Source organism: Vanellus vanellus (assembly GCF_965231255.1).
Source record: "Vanellus vanellus genome assembly, chromosome: 2".
Lineage (NCBI taxonomy): Eukaryota > Metazoa > Chordata > Aves > Charadriiformes > Charadriidae > Vanellus > Vanellus vanellus.
The window spans coordinates 150121854-150142110 of record NC_138906.1 but is presented as its reverse complement, the minus strand read 5'-3'; the positions used below and the strand labels follow the sequence as shown (position 1 = coordinate 150142110).

At 38.4% G+C, this 20257-nt stretch overlaps 1 protein-coding gene across 1 annotated transcript in view; it reads left to right on the top strand.

Moving 5' to 3' along the window:
• ANGPT1 (angiopoietin 1) overlaps positions 1–13287 on the top strand; it is a gene marked incomplete at both ends in the record, with an annotated part of 165004 nt that extends 151717 nt beyond the window's left edge. Inside the window, 2 exons of the mRNA XM_082499585.1 lie at positions 2492–2622; positions 13127–13287. Coding sequence (XP_082355711.1) covers positions 2492–2622; positions 13127–13287 — 292 coding nt within the window. The remainder of the gene's footprint in view (positions 1–2491; positions 2623–13126) is intronic.
• Positions 13288–20257: the final 6970 nt, after the last annotated feature.

Below are 20257 nucleotides of genomic sequence, written 5' to 3'. Positions count from 1 at the left end.
TTTAGTCCAAGAATTTTAATATGTGGATGTTTGTGTAGTTATCTATTTATAATATTTTCTTTAAGATTAAATAAAAATTTATTTAATCATCAGTGTCAGATCAGGTGACATGCACATTAAAATCGAATAAAGGTAGGCAGTATAACTACTTTGGAAGGATATCCCTGACAGTTCTCTTTTCTTGATAAATTTTTGTTTTAATGTTCATGCTTAGTGTTTATTGTCTAAATTTTTAAAGATGGAGAAAGGACACATAGGAAGAAACTCACCAAAAATTAGGTGAAGTTTAAGTCAGTCTGAAAGTGTGAATCTCAGACTCTCTAAGAGCCTCAAGTATTGGTTGTGTACCTTCACATCTTGGGATGGGATATCAAGAGAAGACTATTCTGCAATGAGTTTCCATGACAAGTTTAATCAGATTGGCTTTGTTTCAGTCTAATATTGACCCACAGATGCATGCAAGACAAAAATAAATAAATAAATAAATAAATAAATCAGCAGTTATGCACTTGATTAAGGAAAGCTACCACATGGTGCCTATGTGCCCCATCTCCTCCCTGTCATAAGCAGAGCTCCAACCCCAAAGTTCTGTGGGAGAACTGGGTTTTATTTAAATTTCAGTCTCAGGGGCAGGCTCTCCTCCTCACCTCAGAAAAATGCCTGTAGTTTAACTATTACTGTGTAGGTTAGAATGGCTTAGGGATGCTCTCTACTCCTGTTATTAACACTGTGACCACTTTGAAGCAAAGTATCTATCTTCCATCTAAAAAAATGGAAGAATGATACTCTGGTAAAGGCATTTACTTTTTTATTCCTTCAAAGTCATTGGATAAAAATACAGCAATCTAAGAGGCAACGACAAAAATCAGTGACTGCTGTCCTTGTTCACTGTGTTTATGGAAAAAATGCGGAAGGCATTTTCTAGGATACCACTCCCAGCTGTAAATTCCAGAGAGAAAGAGGCATCTTTCCTGCTTTACACACTTAAGTCCTGCTTCTGCTCCTGTGGATCTTTATGCATTTTGTATTCGATATTTAAAAGATATACTTGCCCCTCTTCAATGAATCTAAAAGAAACAGATACCAAATCATATTCTTGGTTAGCTATGGCTCATGTATTCCTGCCTGTAGAGCTTCAGTGAGACAGGTGAGGGATGCTCCTTCCCCTCTGTCTTGCTCCAGTGGCTAGGGTTTGCTCCCAGGATGTAAAGATTATGACTTCATATTTTTCCAGTAGACACTGAGATCCTGTCTCCTCCTTCCTGCATATGAAGTTATTATAGCAAAGGATATCTTCCTCTTCCAGCAATATTTTATGAAAAAAAAAAAAAACAAAACAATAACATACTGGTCGGGTGTCTGATGTAGGTAGCTATGTACAGGAAGTAGTTTTTGCTGTGAGCATCCAACTTCCAGTGATGTCTGTCTCACAGAGATGCTTAAGCAAAAACAAAGGAAACCATTGTCTTCAACCTTCCCTTCCCTTCCCTTCCCTTCCCTTCCCTTCCCTTCCCTTCCCTTCCCTTCCCTTCCCTTCCCTTCCCTTCCCTTCCCTTCCCTTCCCTTCCCTTCCCTTCCCTTCCCTTCCCTTCCCTTCCCTTCCCTTCCCTTCCCTTCCCTTCCCTTCCCTTCCCTTCCCTTCCCTTCCCTTCCCTTCCCCCTTCTTCTCCCCTCTTCTCTTCTTTCTTCAGCATTTTCTTCTGCATGTCCCTGCAATTGCCAGCGCAGGTCAGACATGCCCAGGTCCCCGGTGTTTCCTTGCCGGGGCAGAGGCACTTCATTCAGAGTCCTTTGGCTTTGGGCATTACAGCACCGAGCACCACCAGGTCTCTGTTACTGGCTGGAGCTGGGCTCAGACTCCTAGCTCATGGTTGTGGTTTCAACTAGTTGACAAGGCTCCTTAAGAAAAGGGATATTTAGCATTGCAAATCATGAAGACTGTTGTGGCTTGAACTCTTAAGTTATTCTCCATTCATCACTCAGAGACAGCTTTGGCAGAACTGGGTTGCTGGCTTGTGCTGTAACTAGTGGAATTAAAAATTCTGAAACTGCTGAAATCCTCTTTCGAGCCCAGGGATTAATAATGTGGCTGCTGTTAACTGGGAGTGTTGTTTCTGTGCCACAGTAAAGAGACCAGCTACTCAAATACTCAATTATTCTGTCAATGTATTCCAGACCTCTGGGCACCTCTCCTCATTCTCCTTTCTGTTTCTGACTCCCTCCACTTTGTTGCATTTTCCGGTGCAGATTCCTTGTGCTCAGCTCTGCTCTGGGGCAGGGACAATGTGCTACCACAGATACATTGAAAAACTCTGAATGTCCCCATTTTACACCTGCAACAACAAAGAGATTGAGGCAACACACAAGACATTTCTGAATTTCATGGGTGAACTTCATACAACACACCTCTGATGTGGAAAGATATGTGGATCTTTTTGTTTGTTTGTTTGTTTGTTTTGGTGACCCTGATTGTTTTCTCTTGCTGTTTCAGGCTTTATTTAAAAGGTCACAGTGGAACAGCTGGAAAACAGAGTAGCCTGATCTTACATGGTGCTGAATTCAGTACAAAAGATGCCGACAATGACAACTGCATGTGTAAATGTGCTCTCATGTTGACTGGAGGTGAGTACAACAACTCTCAAAATATGTGGTACATAGACAGGAATCTACTGTTTTCCTAAAGCAACCATGGATGAAGTTGCATTCATGGATGTGTAAGTACTGTGTGAAAATTCCTTTTACTATTATTACTCCTACTCTTTTCTGTATATATACTGTGGTAGTGCCAATACCTCAAGATTCCTAACAGCAGGGAAGGGATTATTCAGAGATGCAGTCAGTGTACTTCTGCACTGAAGCTATTGCAATGATGTCAAGGGGGAAAGCAAAAGTTAGTGTTATTGTTGAGGCAAGACAGGCAAAGTAAGAGAGAAGAAGCTAAGAGATGAAAAAGGGGGAAAGAACTTTGTGAGAAGCGGGAGAATCAGCCAGAAAGACAAGAGAGAAAATCCAAGGAAATAGATAACAGAAGGCAAAGTCTAAAAACAATCAGAATGTGGTCTTGCAATATATTATCTGATTCATTTAGGAGTGCGATTTTGTTCTTGAAATAATTATAATGATTCAGCTTTCTGTCTTATACAAGCATAATACGTATATACATATATGCATACAGACATAGTTAATGTAAAGGCTAATTCACTCACCTGTGAAAGACTAGACCTGCAACCCTCTGTGCAAATTGTGGCCCTTAGCAGTTCTGGAAGATTTAAAACCATATGCTTAGTGAGCTGAGTTGAACTGCAGAAGGAAAGAAAGAAGAGTAAAGGTGGGGGAGAGCACAGAGAAGTTGTACTGGGACAGTTTAAAGCACCAAGTCCATCTGACTGCCAGCAGGTGTATGACTGGTATTTGTTCCTTCCAGTGCAGAGGAGGAGTATCTGAGATTATCTCCCCATACAGACACCTAAAGCTCTGCACAAGAGAGAGAACTTTCTCTGGCAAATGATGCTTATTCCTAGTCCCTATATGGATAAGCTCATTTTTATCTCCAGGACACCACATTAAAGCAGAAAACTTAAATTGGGATTCTTTTTGTTTATTGACTGTATGACCAAGAAAGGCTCTTATCTTCACATTTGATCTTCTTCGGAGACTCTCCCTCAGTGATTTCTAACTTTCCTGGAAAAAATCCTATAGCATATAAATTATTCAGCATTTTGGATCAGACTGTTAAACTGCTATTATTTGTGGTTACTGGCACTCTGACTGAATCCAGCTCAGGCCACATTCAGGCATATATGAGCCTCTAAAGCTATCATCTGCTAACAGAAGATGGGTTCCCATCACAGGGAATTTATATCAAATACACAACCTAGCTTCTCATTCTCTTTGCTGACTGGAAATGTCCCAGTTGGGAAAGCCTCTAAGAAGCCGATTTTTCAAACTTTCCTTACTTCCTCTAGTGATATCTTATTAAAAGTCAGCGTGGGAAACTTCTTCCAGTAGAGAGGTGATCACAGAATCACAGAATCACAGAATCATCAGAGTTGGAAGGGACCTCTAGAGATCATCTAGTCCAACTCCCCTGCTAAAGCAGGATTGCCTAGAGCACATTACTCAGGACTGCATCCAGGCGGGTCTTGAAAATCTCCAGGGAAGGGGACTCTGTGATCAGACACTACCTTTCTATAAAAAAAAAAGAAGCTAGCCAGGTAGTTCTGGAGACAGATAATGGATAAGACGTCAAAAGTTTAATTAAAACTGTCGACCTTTCCCTTTAAAGACCATGTTGAATTAAAATGTCTTACTTCCAGGGCAGGCCAGAGTCTATTGAGAAGCTCCTCAACGTGAGTTGTGTCTGTGCTGAAGTGCAGACTCATTCATGTATCCGAGCTGCCTGGAAATACCTCTGCTCCCAGACAGCTAATTCTGGGAGCTGAGGGTTTTGTTTATTTTCCTGCCCTGACTTCTATGGCAGGTCAAGGCCCTGCTAAGGTCAGCCTGCTGTTGAACAACCATTCCACAAGGCTGACATATATTTTGCTGCAGCGGTCCTGTAAATCAGCAGGAAACCCACATATTGGAATATACTGCTAGCAAACGAAAGGAATAAGGAGGAAAGGGGGGAATTACCAAAGGCTGAGGAAGCCACAAATAGAGCGAATCACTGTAGAGTAAAAGGAGATGCAGTGAGATTTTGGAGATAGATGAGTCTAGTCTTTTGGACTGGACTCCGAGCACTAGTCTTTTGGAGACAGGCTGTACATCACCGAGTAATTTGTAGTTCTTCAAGAAGAGAAAGACTTTAACCGTGCTATAGTTCTCCTCAAACACTCTGCTATGCTTTGCTCTTCGAAATGACTTTCTCACTCCTTGAGAAATATCAGAAATTGAATTAAATACCGAAAAATTTGTTTAGTGAGAAGGTTTCAGTTTCGTACCACAGACAAAGACTAATTAAGAAAAGTAGCAATGATAACAGGTTTTGGAAAACCTCTTTTTTTTTTTTTTTTTTTTTTTTTTCCCAAAAGATATCAGAGTCTGTTAGTTTTGGCAACATCACAGAGAGCTCTTTAATGATGAATGATATGAAATCTACAGGCAGGTTCCTAGCTATCTTGACAGTTTGGGTGAGCCTGTTATCTCTATGAGGTGAACTGAATATATTTATGTCAGGAATAAAGGCTGAGATAAGCTGAAGCTCAAGACTGTGATATGGTTATAGTCAAGGCTGAAAATAAAAATGTAAAGAAAACACATTTTTCTCTGTGATCTTACTAGTTGTCAGTTTTATTTGGTCTATATCAAAACTATCATTGTCTCTCCTCCTTTCTCTCCTCCCTTTTCCCCAGAATAAGAAATTAGATACTGGGAGAATAATACAGTAGCATCAACAGAGTTTTGTGTGTGTGTGTTTCTTTTTCTTTCAAGAGCCATGCTATGCTACTTGACCCTATCTTAATGTTGATTTTAGCGAATGGCTTCAAAGGTACCTGCATGAGCTGGATTCTTAGGCCCTGTGAACTTTACACAGTATTTAAATGTTTTAGCTGATTTTTTGTGCCTTGGATAATTTAAGCTAAGCATGCTTGGTTTACTTTAAAGGCAGTCAAAGCATATTTATTCAAATGATTTCTTCATTTAAACTTATCATTAGTCAAAATAGTAAAAAAAAATTATATCATGAAAATGCATGTTAAGAACTGGTACAATATCTCAGGTCAGTAAATGGAACAAAAGGTTATATCCCCATATCATTTCAAGCATTACTCTGAAGAGTATCCCAGTGAGCTACACACACAGCTTTTTGCAAGAAACAGCACTTAAAATGTAACAAACTGTCACGTGAATGAAGCACTGAGTAGATATCCAAGGCGCTTCAGATAGATTTCCAATAGAAGAGCACTTGACATTTCTGGATCAGATTCATGGGCATAAGGCCACGTTAGAGCACCCCGTCAGGATACCACCTGTCAGCTGAGCCCCAAGAATTGTTTGTGCAGTTGTTTTCAGTCACTACAAAGTGACTTATGGTAACTTGGCCCATAGTGAAAGTCTTAAGGTGATTGGCTTTGTCTTGCATTGTCTGCGGTCTGAGATGTTCACACAGGATTTTACTTTGCTTCAGGTGATAAGCTAAACTTCTGATCCCTGAAACAGTTTGGCAGACTTTCTAGATGTTTTCCTAGTGTTGAAACACCATAGAATTATTGAAATAACTTTTTTTATTTACTGGAAACAGAGGTCTATCCGGCCACAGTCTCCTGTCTCTGACAGCAGTCAGCAGCAGATGCTTCAAGACGGGCGTAAGAACAATGCAAATAAATGATACTTCCCCTGACTATTTTCCCAGTATCTTTTGCATCCCAGGGGCTTCCCCGAGTCAGAGACGGTTCCCATGTATTTAGTAATTCTCAATGGACTTCTCATCTATTAAGTGAGAAAGTGCTCAATGACAGTCCCAAACAGTGGTGCGCTCATTGCCTGTTGTTTTACTGCTTTTTTCTCCAAGTGGTGAATTTTATGAATCTCTGGCAAGCATGCTATGGAAGATTCTTTTCATGACTTGGAGGGAAGGGTTTTTTGTTTTTTTTTTTTCAACAAAAACTTCAAAAGTAGAAACCTCAGCACACTTAAAAGTATCCAATGTGAACCCCTGGATATACATCTACTTACATAGGAAAGCATAATTTTTTAGGTTTTGTGTATATTGTTGTTTTCATAAAGAAGTTACTTATAAACCACCATTTGTGAAGTATCATTAAGTATATTGCTTAACATTTTGACAGAAAAGTATAACCATCATGCAGATAAGAAGTGACTGGAATATTGTTTAATTTATGCCAGAAATATTAGAAATATTTCATTAAGCATATGACTACTCAGAACTTTTAACAAAATCATTACTATATTGCTCTGTTTATCAGGGTTAAGTACCAACCATAGCAATAAAGTATTAGGAGAACATCACAAAGTGACTAACTTAAAAATTATTCTGTTGATATATTTAGAAGATCAGAACGTGGTCACCAGTCTGCAAGTTCCATGTTATTTTTACCTCATAAAAAGGTCCTTATAAAAAGGACTATGTTATCCAGTTGATATGAAAAGCTAATGCCTTTTCATCTTATATCCTGACAAATAAATTCTGATTTAATCTTCAGAATGTCAAGTACCAATTACTAAGTGGTAGTCTGGTCAATCCAATACTCTAATGAATACAAGAACATAGGCCTGGAAATTACTTCCAGAGGTCATTTAGTCCCTTTCTAAGACAAACTCTTCTCCACCTATTTATTTCTGTCTTTCTGTTTATCTTCAAGATTTGCAGTGAAAGAGATTCATTGTCATAATATAGTCTGTTACTGAGTTTGGCTACCCTTAATATTAGAAATCTTTATTTGTTGACTAAACTAATTCTTTGATAATTTAAGTAATATCCATCTTGTCCTATCCTCCTCCATCACTGGAAAGAATAGACTGTTCCTTTGCATTCCTTTGAAAAGCTGCTTTTTTCAGCAGCTTTTTATATGCAATTGAGATTGTTGGCAATCTGTCTTTTGTATTCTGGACTAAACAATTCTAGTTTTTTTCTGTTACATTCACTCTTTTGGACTCTGTCCAGTGGATCCACATATAGCTTGAGGTGTCATCCAAAACTGCACCCAGTCTTCTAGCTGAGAAGTTACCAATGCAAAGTCAAACAGAGCCTAAGTATTACCATCTAACTTCTTTAAAGTACAGAATGAAAGAAACACTGAAATCTTTCATAAAATAAATTGTTATGTCTTTTGAACAATGAAGACTATTTCAATATTTTTGCATTAGAAATTGTTCTCATTGGCTTTGTTGCCAAATGCACTAAATTTTATGGACAAACCCAGAGGGCTAGAAATAAATACTGACTTTTCATTGAATCCATTTATCCCAGAAACTCATACAAATGTACTGTTCAAACATACTTTGAGTCTTATTGAATGGATTGTATTGATCTTACTGCATTTGGAGGCATTCAGTGTACTCCAGAGGGAGAGCAGAGACAGATGTATGAAGAAAGGGTCTGCCATCAAACGTATTGGGTTTAGACACCTATTCTTTTAGTGTGTAAAAGGCAACTAAGAACCTCTCATCAAACCTGAGTGGTCATTAGCGAATTCCCAGTGCGTGCTAGGTTTACAGTTCACTCATGAATTGACGAGCACCGGCTTACTAACAAAGAATTTTACATACATACATGTTTAATTAAAATTTGTACAACCAGCCAAAAAAGAAAAGCTGTTAGCTTTGGCATACAAAAACCTTTTTATGTTGCTTTTGACAGAGAAGATTCTATCATATAAAAATTATATTTGTGACTTCAGAAAACTGTTATAAAAGATGGCCATAGCTTTTTTCTTGTAATGCGCCTACTCATTTGAGCAATGCTCTTTTATTAGGTAGATTTTTGCAAGAACTTGTAGAAATTAACTCGATATATGTTCATATTTGACCAAAGGTATAGTACAAGAGGGTCTGTGGAGCTGAACTACCTGGTGATAGGTGGCTGAAGTAGACAAGCATTCAAAATACATTTATTTAATGAAAGGATCTGACATGAAATTTAACAACTTCCCAATGGTAATAGCAACACTAGCTAAAGACCAAAGCATAACAGTCCACAACGTGTGAGCATGCTTTAACTGCTCCAGAAGAGCAGCTGTCTACAGTGGGGATTCAAGTTTATTTGTATAGCTGAACTTTCAAACAACTTATCAATGTATTATCTAAAATATTTTTTGTTTGGACAATATACTTTATGACCTAAGGATCTTTATTGCAAACAGAGATTGTAGTGCTGTTTGTACTATACAAATTATTAGGAGTGGGCTAACCTCAAAAGACTGAACTGGTCCTCAGTTCAAATAAGCAATTAGTGGTTTCATGATCCCAGCTTGAAGAAACTACCTGTGTTTCTGAATAAAAAGTCTCATAACCTTCTCATGAAATCTTCCTCATCACCACTTCATTAGTCACTTTAAAATCTTGCTTCAAATATTATTTCTCATAATATCCACGCTTCATGATTCTCATGCCCGATTCAAATATCCCATGGAAATCATTGCCAAAAGCTATCTCTGGTGTTAAAATCTTACTGCTGTTCCAAGAAAACTTGATACTTATTTGGGAAAGCCATTACCTTGTAGTGAAAAACAAACAAGATTCTTCATGGGAGGAAAATCCTGTGAACTCCAGAGAATAAGCCAACACCTAGCTACCGGGAGCCTTTCCTGGGGTCCGACTGTCTCACAGCTCTGGAGCTGCTTTACTTGGTGTTTTCTGCAATGACAGTGCTGCAGAAACCTTTGTTTTATGTTCCCCAGCTTCCTTATAGCTACCAAGAATGTCACTGCTTCCAATAATCTTTCCCCCAATATACAAGTTGTCTGAAAACAGATTTCCTTTGCATCCATTTAAAGATGTGGATTTTGGTGTTGAGATACAGAGTCAGAAGCCTTGTGACAATGTGAGGTGCTATGGGCAATGAAGAGCTTTTAGAGAACTGCAGGGGAGGATGGAGAGAAATAAGATTATGGTGAAAAAAAGCCACTCAAATAGAGACAGATATTTTAATGTAGTATTAGGAAGCATCTTTAAAATATGCATACAGTCTCACTAACAATAACATTATAGTAGAAAAAAAAAAAAAAGATCCTCATTAAAACACATTTTGGAAGGAGTATTTATTTAGAAGAAATCTATGATGAGAGATTTGAACAGGTCCTCACAAAAGTTTTATAAATTTTTTTGTTTCCTTGCCTCATTCTGTTTTTAAGATAGATCTTGTAGGGCACTGCTGAAAACCTACGCAAAAAGCCCATTTACGCATCTATTGCTGTTCCTTTAAGATGAAACGGTAATTAGCATAGCTTGCCATGTCTTCATCCCAACACCACAAAGAGAACCCAGCTGCATCTGTGTTCCAGCTTTGAAAAATGAGGATTAGATTTTCTCTGTTTAACTTTGTCTTAAGTTTCTACAAGATTATACTCTGGTTACAGTAAAACATCAGCTGTACGACTTTCTCTTTCTTTGGTTATTGCCCCCTTAGGTATAACATTGTAATCAAAGGGAGGTCAATTGCATCAAAACAGAAGTTTGCCAGAATTTATCTGGCATAAATTCTTCCCTCAAGATTTCATTATGAAGTGTTACTTCTGAAAAAAGCCCACTAAGTATTATCCAAAATCTAAGAAATTATTTTACAAGACTAGAAACATAAATTGCATGGATCTGAATACAAAGGACAGAGTAAGCACTGGATCTGAATGCTAATCACGGTCAATATCATATCAGCGGTAGTAAGATATAGTTTAAAATACCTTCGTACAATGCATTTATTATAGGTAGATAAAAGGCTAACCATTGAATATGGTAAAATTGGAGGATTCACTAGGGCCACACACATTGTCTAAAAGGAGCTTCTCATAGTTTAATTCCATTTCCAGACGTCAGAGGGTGAAACACATTGAAAATTTAGAATTCTGCATTTCAGTCCACAGTGACACCTGCAGAAGTCACTAGATGATCAGTTTGCCTCTACCAGTGGCACTTGAAAAAGGTTTGCAGGGGGTGCTGGGAAGATTACAATGCTGTGATGTGCAGACTGAAATAACTTTTAAAAATAAAGTTGCATTTAACCACCAAAAGCAAAAGCCACCACCTGATCTTTATGATTTTACTTGCCTTCATACAGGAAGGCATATGTTCAGTAAAGCCATACTACATGGAAAGATGCATAAGACGTGCTAAAGATTCACAAAGCCTATGGGTCTTACTATGAAAAAAACCCAGCAGTAAACTTTCTGACAAATAGAGCTTCTAGCCATTAAGGCTAATGTACTTTTGACGTTGGGAATATTAGCTCTTTGCAGTCTGCGGATTCGTTCTGCCTTCCTCAGACGGAACTAAGCATCTTTCGGTTATATTACGTAGCTACCCTGTAAGGTGTTGGAGAGAAAATTCTATTCCCATCAAGACATACAGCAAAACTCCCACTACTTTCAGTGGAGTCAGCATGTCACCTAGTTTATCTTTGTCAGTTTGTATTCTGTAATCTTGGTGTTGCCAAGTTTCATGTTGTTTGGAGTTTTCCTTAAGACTGTAACTCCCATGGCAATCTAAAATTCACCTTAACAAGAAAAGACCTTGGGGATGTAGACAAGAGAGTTTACCAATTGATTTAATCTTAAAGCAACAATTTAAAACAGATCTGAAGATTCATACTGTTTTTAACCACTGACTCCATTTTCTCCATTGGTTAAAGACATATATATATATCTTCACTGCAGAAGTCTAAAGGTGAGATAACTTTTTTTTGCATACAGTTAGCAACCAAACCTATGCTTCTAGCAAGCTGGAATTTTCTGCATTCAGTCATACAAATGGTAGCAAAAACTCTGTCATTATTATTAGCAATAGTCACAAGTACTTGATAAATATTTCTGATTTATTTTCAGTGCTATGTTAACAGAGCACTCACAAAGGTGGAGGTATGGCTCTACATGCATTTTCTTTGGCAGAAAACTCAGGTTGAAAAGTTCCTAAGCTGTTACACCTCCTTTTTATCCTAACTTCTCAGTTTACTACGGCTCCAGTTATGCCAACACAACTGCTCGCAGGGCCATTCAGTAAAGCAGATTGCTGGTTTGACCTCACAAAGCAAAGTTCAGGGTTTTTTTCAAATCTGTGTCACCTCGCTTTTCAGAACAGCCTTACAGTGCAGCTGCTGGAGCAGTGAACTAGAAGCACAAGCATCTGGGCAAGACATTTCTTGCACTGCCTTTCCAGTAGAATAAAACATATGCAATTGCTCACAGAGTTCAAAGGATTAATGAGTAGGAAGCCACATCTTGATGTGAAAGAACAGTTAAAGAAAAACAGAAAGAAAAGGCAGTTAGCAACTTTCTTTGACATCAATTAGTAACATTTTCAATATCCTTTTGTAGTCAATGATAGTCAGGTAACTAGTAATTTTCTGCTACCTGTAGACATGTAACTAAAGTGCCTATAAACCTCTTTTAAAGAAGTAAAAACTTGAATGGACATTTGTCAGTTCTCTAGGTGCCAGATGGGAACTTGCTTAGATGCTTCGCAGAGAAGTGAGTAAATCTCAAACGGATCTGAGTTCAGACCCTCCTGACACTGCTGACCCAAAAGCATTTGGCACATTTCAAGATCAAGATGATAAGGCTCAAGACAGTATAAGTTTCCACATTCGAAATAATAAGGTTAAGGGTTGAATGTCACTGTTCTGGCCCAAACTGTACACACAATGAGTATACCCTGATTGAAGGTGGCCATACTGTCACTTAAATGCATGCACGCTCAGGTAATCATCTAAATCATCTCTCCATGCACACACGGGTATTCTGACTAACTGTCAGCATCCTGCAGGGTTATAATTGTCTTCTTCACTTAATCCTTCCATTCATTTGTTGAGTCTTATTTATAAATTTATCATAAATCTTAAAGAGTTTACCTGTCACCTTGTACACCATTCTGAATACTGATTATCCATTATTATAATATTGTAATTACTATAACAGGGCAGCACCACCATACTCATAACTCATGTTTGCCAAGAACATCTAACCTGAGAGCAGAAGCAAGCTGTCTGAACAATTGAACAATCACAGTCAAAGCAACAGAAAAGGACCAGAAAATAAAATGCTTATACTCAAAATAATGAAACGAGTGAAATTATGCAAAATACTTATGAGTTATATTCTTTTTCTGAGGTTTACATGGGATGGGTGAACTGTAATACTGTCTAAACATGCAAAGCAGTTCATTTGTCTTTGTTGTTCTCGTTCTTGCTTCACATACTGCATATGAAACCAGAATGAGTTAGGACTTAAATACTTTTCCAACTATTTAAATACAACCATGCATTCTCCAGCACCACTGGCTACAGAATGACACAAAAGAGCACAAAAAGGAAAATATGAAAAATACCTCCCCACACACACACTAGAAGTATTTATGAGCTTGGGAATAACAGAATTTGCTAATCAGCTAAACCTATAAGACAAAATAAGAATGCTTAGTCCACTTGCAGTTTAATTGTTTGTCTTAATGTTTTCAGGGTGGTGGTTTGATGCCTGCGGCCCCTCCAATCTCAACGGGATGTTCTACACAGCTGGGCAAAATCACGGAAAGCTCAATGGCATCAAGTGGCATTACTTCAAAGGCCCCAGCTACTCCTTGCGCTCCACCACCATGATGATACGGCCCTTGGACTTTTAAAGGCATTCAGCAGTGGATCCCAGAACAAACCAGGATGACAGTGCCCTCAGCAGCACCACTATCACAGTCTGAAAGTAAAAGGTGAAGGGCTTCTTAAAAGCAACATGTAGGGATGATGCAAAGTTGCTTCATTATCACTCCATAACCTGCAAAAACTCTTCAACAGTCACCCCACGTTTTGATGACTGGGTAAGGCTTGGTTTAGAAGAAGATGGCCGCAATGATTTTCCAGAGAACAACTGGATCTGGTTATTCTGCCTGAATCTGGTGCTTGACAGTGGATATCCTATTTTTTCCCCCTTTTTTTTTTTTAATAAGAGATGCAAAACCATACTAGATTATTCAGCAACAGCATCAGAATCTGAAGAACTGAAATGTATCAACCACAGTCTATTGAGTAGAACGTTATTCAACTGTGAAATGCCAACATTATATCCATGAAAAAGGATTACAGAGACACCTTTATTAAAACTCATCTTAAAGCACTCAAGGTGACCACTCCAAATATTGTTTTTCTTAAAAGAACTGAATTTGAATGGTGGATGGATTTATGTTAATCCAAGAGTCAAATAATTTGTGCGAATATTATTTTTCATTAAATCCTTTAAGGACATGTTTCTCATAAATAAACTGAGTCAAATGTATGAAGAATGATAAGGGTAATAAGCATAAATTCTTCAGTTGCTCTGTAGAGGTAAATCAGATAATTGGCATAATCCCTGAGTTAAGATTTATAGTGTGCTAACAAAAGTAGCTGTGTTTTGAGGTTTTTCCCTTTTTTCATTAAAGGCAGTCTGAATGTCATACAGAAAAATTAATGGAAGGTTTAAAGAATGTGAAACATTATCCTAAAGAAAATATGGGATTTTTTCATGGAATATTTCCATCAAAAGTACACAGGAAGGCAAACTGTTGGGATATATAAAAATGACATAAATGCATAGCTTAAGGCAATGGATTCATTTTACAGTATCCTTGCATGTGCGCAATTTATCATTAATTATTTTACTTTTTTATTAAATTTTCATTGTTTCAGTGTATTATTACATTTTTGTGAATATCAGAAGCATGTCAGTTCTACGCAGTGCTTAGGCTACAACTATAAAAATTGCTCATCAGAACTGTATAGAAAATAAAGAATTGTGAACTTGTAAATAGCATGTTTATATTTCCTGTAATGGTCACTTAATTTGTACAGGCAGCCCTGAGCTTACTAAAAAGGTGCAAAGCCTCAAGAGGATATAAATATTAAAAGAACTTTGGAAGAGTGCTTACAGGTTGCTAGCAAATAATTTCGTTATGTTAAAATGTTGCAGAAGTGTGGGGCAAGATGCACAATTCAGCTATGGGAAAAGATAAAGTTCCAATAATAACAAGCAACAAAGTACCTGGGTGACCCATGAGGTTATAGAGACAACTCTTTCCCTTTACAGCCCCTCGTGATTTAGTCATATGAATAAAGTCCATTTGGGAAAGTAGCTTGTAGACATTCTAGTTCTGTTATACATAAAAAGAAAAAGCTTACCCTGCCTCCACTGAAATCAAAAGTAACATTCTCATCGATTAAATTGGGACCAACATGACACACAAAATATGAATGTGGTGAGATTTTTGCTTGTCTGTTTGTTGCTTTGTTTCATTAATTAAACTGTTCTGAGATCAAGCACAACAAAGGCCTGATTCTTTTTTAAAGTATGATGATTATAGAGTAATTGCTTTGGTTTTTTCTATCTTTCCTGCCCTCCCCTTTTTGTTCCCTTAGCCGCTTTTTTCTATGGAAGAGAAAAAACTGTTTGTATTTTTTTAAGCACCCCTTCTTAAAGATCACAAGGCCTCACAGGGTTCTCTGTTTTTGTTACAATTTGATGTTTGTTTGATTTTGAGTGGGAAGATTTTCGGTTTTGTGTATTTGTATATATTTATATATATATTTGAAATAATCTCGCCTAAGGGTTAATTTGCTGTTTTCTGCTGAATAAGTTACCAAACTACTCCTTACTCAGCAGTTTCTTCACAGAGCTTTTTTGTCTCAGTTTCCAGCAGTTTTTTTAAATGGTCTTCATTTATGTGCCAAGTATGTGGTCCGTCTTCCTCCATATTCTCAAAAGATATATTTTTGCAGGTCTCCAAGTTAGGAATGCCATTTCTGCAAATCCTATTGCAAAAGGCAAAACTCATTTAAAATCAGAAGCACGATATTTACTGTTTATTTATCTGGGTTTGAAAAAAATGTGGATTTGTTTTCCTATCCTTTATAATAAAACATTTAAAAAATTGCAGACTCTGTGATTTGTTTTGCTTTGACTATACCTTTCTGTGACAGGCTGACAACATTTTACAAGCCACCAGCTCTCCTTGTAAGAAATATTAGTAGATTTAGACAAAGGCTGGGAAGCGAGTCTAATTAAAGTTTGTCCAGAAATAAATACTTCTAACCTTTCTAATCCATATTTCAGTATTTTTTATTCAACTTCCTTGATTAAAATCATGAGACTAGATTTATCATTTTAAGTTCAAATCATACAACTCTCTATCAATCTTTAAAATAAAATGTTTCTTGAATTCCACAGGCAGATACAAATGGAAGTGTGATGCTTGTTTCTCTTGCCTTATGATGTGTTCTTCTATCAAACCATTCAATCAAGTTCCACGGCAATGACAAATCTCCAGTGATCTCTTAGTCAGAAATGCCTCTTGCTCCATTCGTGTGCCTTTTAACCCTATGGTGATCAGTTTTAACATCTCTTTGTAGTCTATTTATACTTATTTTCTCAGGAATTTTTTCTTAATTGGGCTTCTTCCTTGTGTTCCTTCGGACCAACCTAGCTTTTTAAATCAACACTAAAGCTGTGAGAAAATACTTACATAAAAACACGTTTTGCTTCTTAAGTTAAACATGTATGTACTGCATGAATTGAAGAGTTAGTAAAAATAGTCTTTCTGGATTTGACTTACATTAAAATGCTGCTTGCCTTGAAAGATAGTAAAAAAAATAATCAGTGGTCAATACTACTATAACTTTACTATTTATCATTCACAGATAAATTTCTTCCTGTTTTATAAAACAGGAATACACAAAATTTTCACAAATCAACAGATGTGTTTTCCATAGCATATAGATCCTTAATTTTTAATCTAAGGCTGGAGGCGTAATTTAAACGCACACTTTTCCAAGTGCCCTAGCATTCAGTACTGGCCTATTGAGTAGCAAGTCATCTACATTTATAACCATCTGTACGACAGGTTCCCAAGACACAGTTCCTTAAAAAACCCTTCCAGCTATAATAACAACTTTGTTCTCTGCAGACCTACAGCTCAAACCACAGCTCTGACCATGCCTCAAGTAACCCCGTTTGGGATTGGCACAGCACTCGCTTCTCCTTTGGGAAGAACAAAACTGAAACAGCAATCGTAACAAGAGCTTAACTCTCTAGGTAGGATCAAGCTTAATTTACAACCAGACTGTGCTGCAGTTGTGCCAAAAGGCATTTTTACCTGCCCGCTTCGACATGAGCTGGGCAGCTTGAGGAGAGACCGCAGCTGATGCTGCTGGTGTTTCCTGGCTCTGACCTGTGGTGTGCACACAGACACACACGTGTGCACACGTGCACAAACCCATATGTTTGAAGAAAGCTTGACACAGCTTATCGAATGACCTTTTTAAAATTTCATCTGGAGGAACCGTAATCTCAGTACAAAAAAAAAAAAAAAAGAAAGAACCAAAAATGAAATAAATGAAAAGTGCAAAAGCCACCGGGAAGGGAGGATTAAGGGATAGGACGTGGAAGGTAGGGGAGCAAGAGCGGGAAATAAAGAAGACAGGGATATGGAACTGTCGTGAAGAGAGGGAAAAGACGGACGTCTAGGGAAGAGTTGAAAGGAAGGGATTACTTGTGAGACATAGCAGCTCCATATTTCCTGTGCTGCTTCTGTCACACAATGCAGCAACTCCCTTCTCCTCCAGCGGTGCCCAGATCCCCTTCTCCCTGGCTCCTGCTCATATGGGCGGGAATCTATGGGTCTCACTTGCTTTTCTATGCTTTGGGGGTTTTGTTTGTCTGTGTTCTTTTTTATATTTTGCACAGGCACCAATTAAGTATATATTTTTGAGAAGATATGCTGCTTGTGGTTATGTCAAGATAGCTCTGTAGCAAGCCTTTTAAAACCAGAAAATTTGCTTTAGAAAATGCTGTATTCTGTTGTGTGAATTTTAAGTACCGATAACGAAATAACACCTATGCCCCTACAAAATCTTGTGGAATTAGAGCCTTTATTCTTCCACCAGCTAAAATTTCTATTGGGAGCATTCTCCATATAAACGGTCTGTACAGTTTCCTGAACCAGTGAGTTCAATTAAAGAAAATTAAAGAATGGCTCTATACTGTAAGTATGACCCCCAAACCCCACTGTTTTGGTAGAGACAATCTTGAGCCCCAAAGTGTTACCATAAATTTTCTTTCTGTGATTATGTTTCTCACCTTTTTCTCACTTTAACAGTGCCCCTGTGCCTCCTTTTAAACTGCTGGCAGTGCTTGCCTTCTGCTGCCACCTTTAATAGAAGACTAAAGACCTGCAGAACATTGTGTTCACAACGACATCACCTGTGGGGAGAGCAAAGTCAGTCCCAGCCCAACCCTGGGGAAGAAATGTTTCTTGACAGTCATTTGCTCTGCAAGGCCACGGAGGGAAAAATAGGCACATATGCACACAGAGGACCTTCTTTCTACTTAAACAGAAAATGGGTGCTTTGCCAGGTCAACCCGAGGAGCCCTAATAGGACCCCAGAAGAGTAACTCATAGGCATCTGCTTCAGCCTGGTAGGAAAAGGAGGGAAAAAACTTCTGAAACAAGGAAATGGAAAACTGGAGAATCTTGATACACTGAGATGGGTAAAGAAAGAGTTGGGGTAGAGTGAGAAATTGGCTGTTATAGGATCGTACAGCTAAGAATGCACAGGAATAAGATTAGGAAGCTGAAGTCAAGGCCATCACAAGGAAGTCAGTCTGACAAAAAGAGTGTGGAGAAATGACCAAGACGAAAGCACAGGAAAAGGAGGAAAAAGTAGAAGAATTAAGCAGAGGAATCTGTTAATACGTTTACTAGAGGAGAATTAGTATCCAATTAATTTCCCAAAGCCTAAAAGGAACCAGTGTCACCATTTTACTAGCTGCTTTTATTTAATTTTTACAATTCAATGGAGGTACATTGACATCTTTTAAAATCTAAAGCAATACTTAAAAAGCAGTCCCTTCCTAAAGGAAGAAACCGTCTGAGAAACAGTTCATGCTTTTAGCATGAGACAAGAATACACCAGTAGATAAATCAGCTTTGGATAATGTTTGTTATTCCACTAAAAGATGTGGATCTCCATCCTTTTGCAGCCCTCTCACGCTTATATTTAGAATCATTGTCTGCTCTAAAGGAAACTACAAATCTCAGACCTGATCTTATTCAGCTGCACTGTCGAACCACTGGTTTGTTTTCTTTTGAGTAATGGAGCAGAACTCCTGGATATATGTTTTACTCTTTACTCTTTTTCTTTTGAAACAAATCTTTCTATCTTTCTTCTTTCTTTCTTTCTTCCCCCCCCCCCCCCCCCCCCCCATTTAAAAGCTTTTGCTTTGGAGTTCATCTTTCATCCACCAGAGATGATTATTTAATCTCTCTTGATAGCTTCACTTAGTTCTGTTTGTTCTGTAAACCCCCCAGGCAAAATTCTTCTGCACGCAGTGTTTCTTGTCTCCAGTCTTCTGCTCTGCCTTCGCGCAGAGCAAGCATCGCGTTGCCGGGCACCAATGCTGTCCTTTTTGAGAGGTTTCATTCAGCCCTTCCAGGGAGTTTGGAACTCCTTGGAGCAACCTTGCTGCAGGTCCTGGATCTCATAAATCCTTGCCCACCCCTGTACACTGACCAGTAGCTGCCCAAATTTCTCTGGATCAGAGCTCTCTGTGCCCTAGTCCAGGCAATGGGGAGCGATCAGAGCCCCTGCTTCTCTCCTACTCATTTCTCCTGGAATAGCTCCCTGTCCCAAGGGTGGAGAAGGGCATGGCCCAGGAGCCACCGTAAGGGCAGTTTCATACAAGGTGATGTCTCTGCACACCTCCAGGCTGTGCACAGAGTGAGGCAGCCCCTGTGGAGTGAAGGTGTTGGCTTTAGACAGCCTGGTCACAAGACAAAGACGACACAACTGCGTGCCACTATTTTTTAAGAAGTACCGCTTAATTAGAATCATAGAATCATCATAGAATTGTCTAGGTTGGAAGAGACCCTTGGGATCATCGAGTCCAACCATCCACCCTACTCTACAAAGTTCTCCCCTACACCATATCCCCCAACACCACATCTAAACATCTCTTAAACACATCCAGGGATGGTGACTCAGCTGAAGTACATTCTACTATTTTTTTTCTGTTTATTAGAATAAGAAATTAATGTTAGTTTTACCACAGGAGGAGACAGGCAGTTCCCTAAACACATAGTTGGAGATGTGTCTTGTGTCACTTACAGAGGACTGACACACTCACTCACCTTCAGCATGTTACAAAAGCTTTGGTGTTTATTTAGAGTTTTCTAGGCTTTGGGAAAAGACAATAATAAATACATTGGACTTTGTGTTGCAAAAATAAATTTGTAAGTAAGAGCAGTTTTGAGTACCCAATAATGTAAAATGAAGAAATGGAAAATGTCACAGTCTGTGCCTGTGACTATGGGTTTATTAACAGAGTTTTAGGGAGGAGCCAGCGGCTCTGTTACTTTTTCCATTGTGTGACTTGCGCAAATTCACATGACACCAGCATCTCCTGAATCTCCTTTCATGCCACTGTGAGCTGCCCCACAGCCCGAAGACCAGATCAGGAAAAATGCCCAAAATTTATAAAATCTAAAATAGATTAAATGATATGGATGCCAGTCAATGGATAACGCAGGAAATCGAAGGAGATTTATACGGTGACTTTAACCTCTTCTGGTT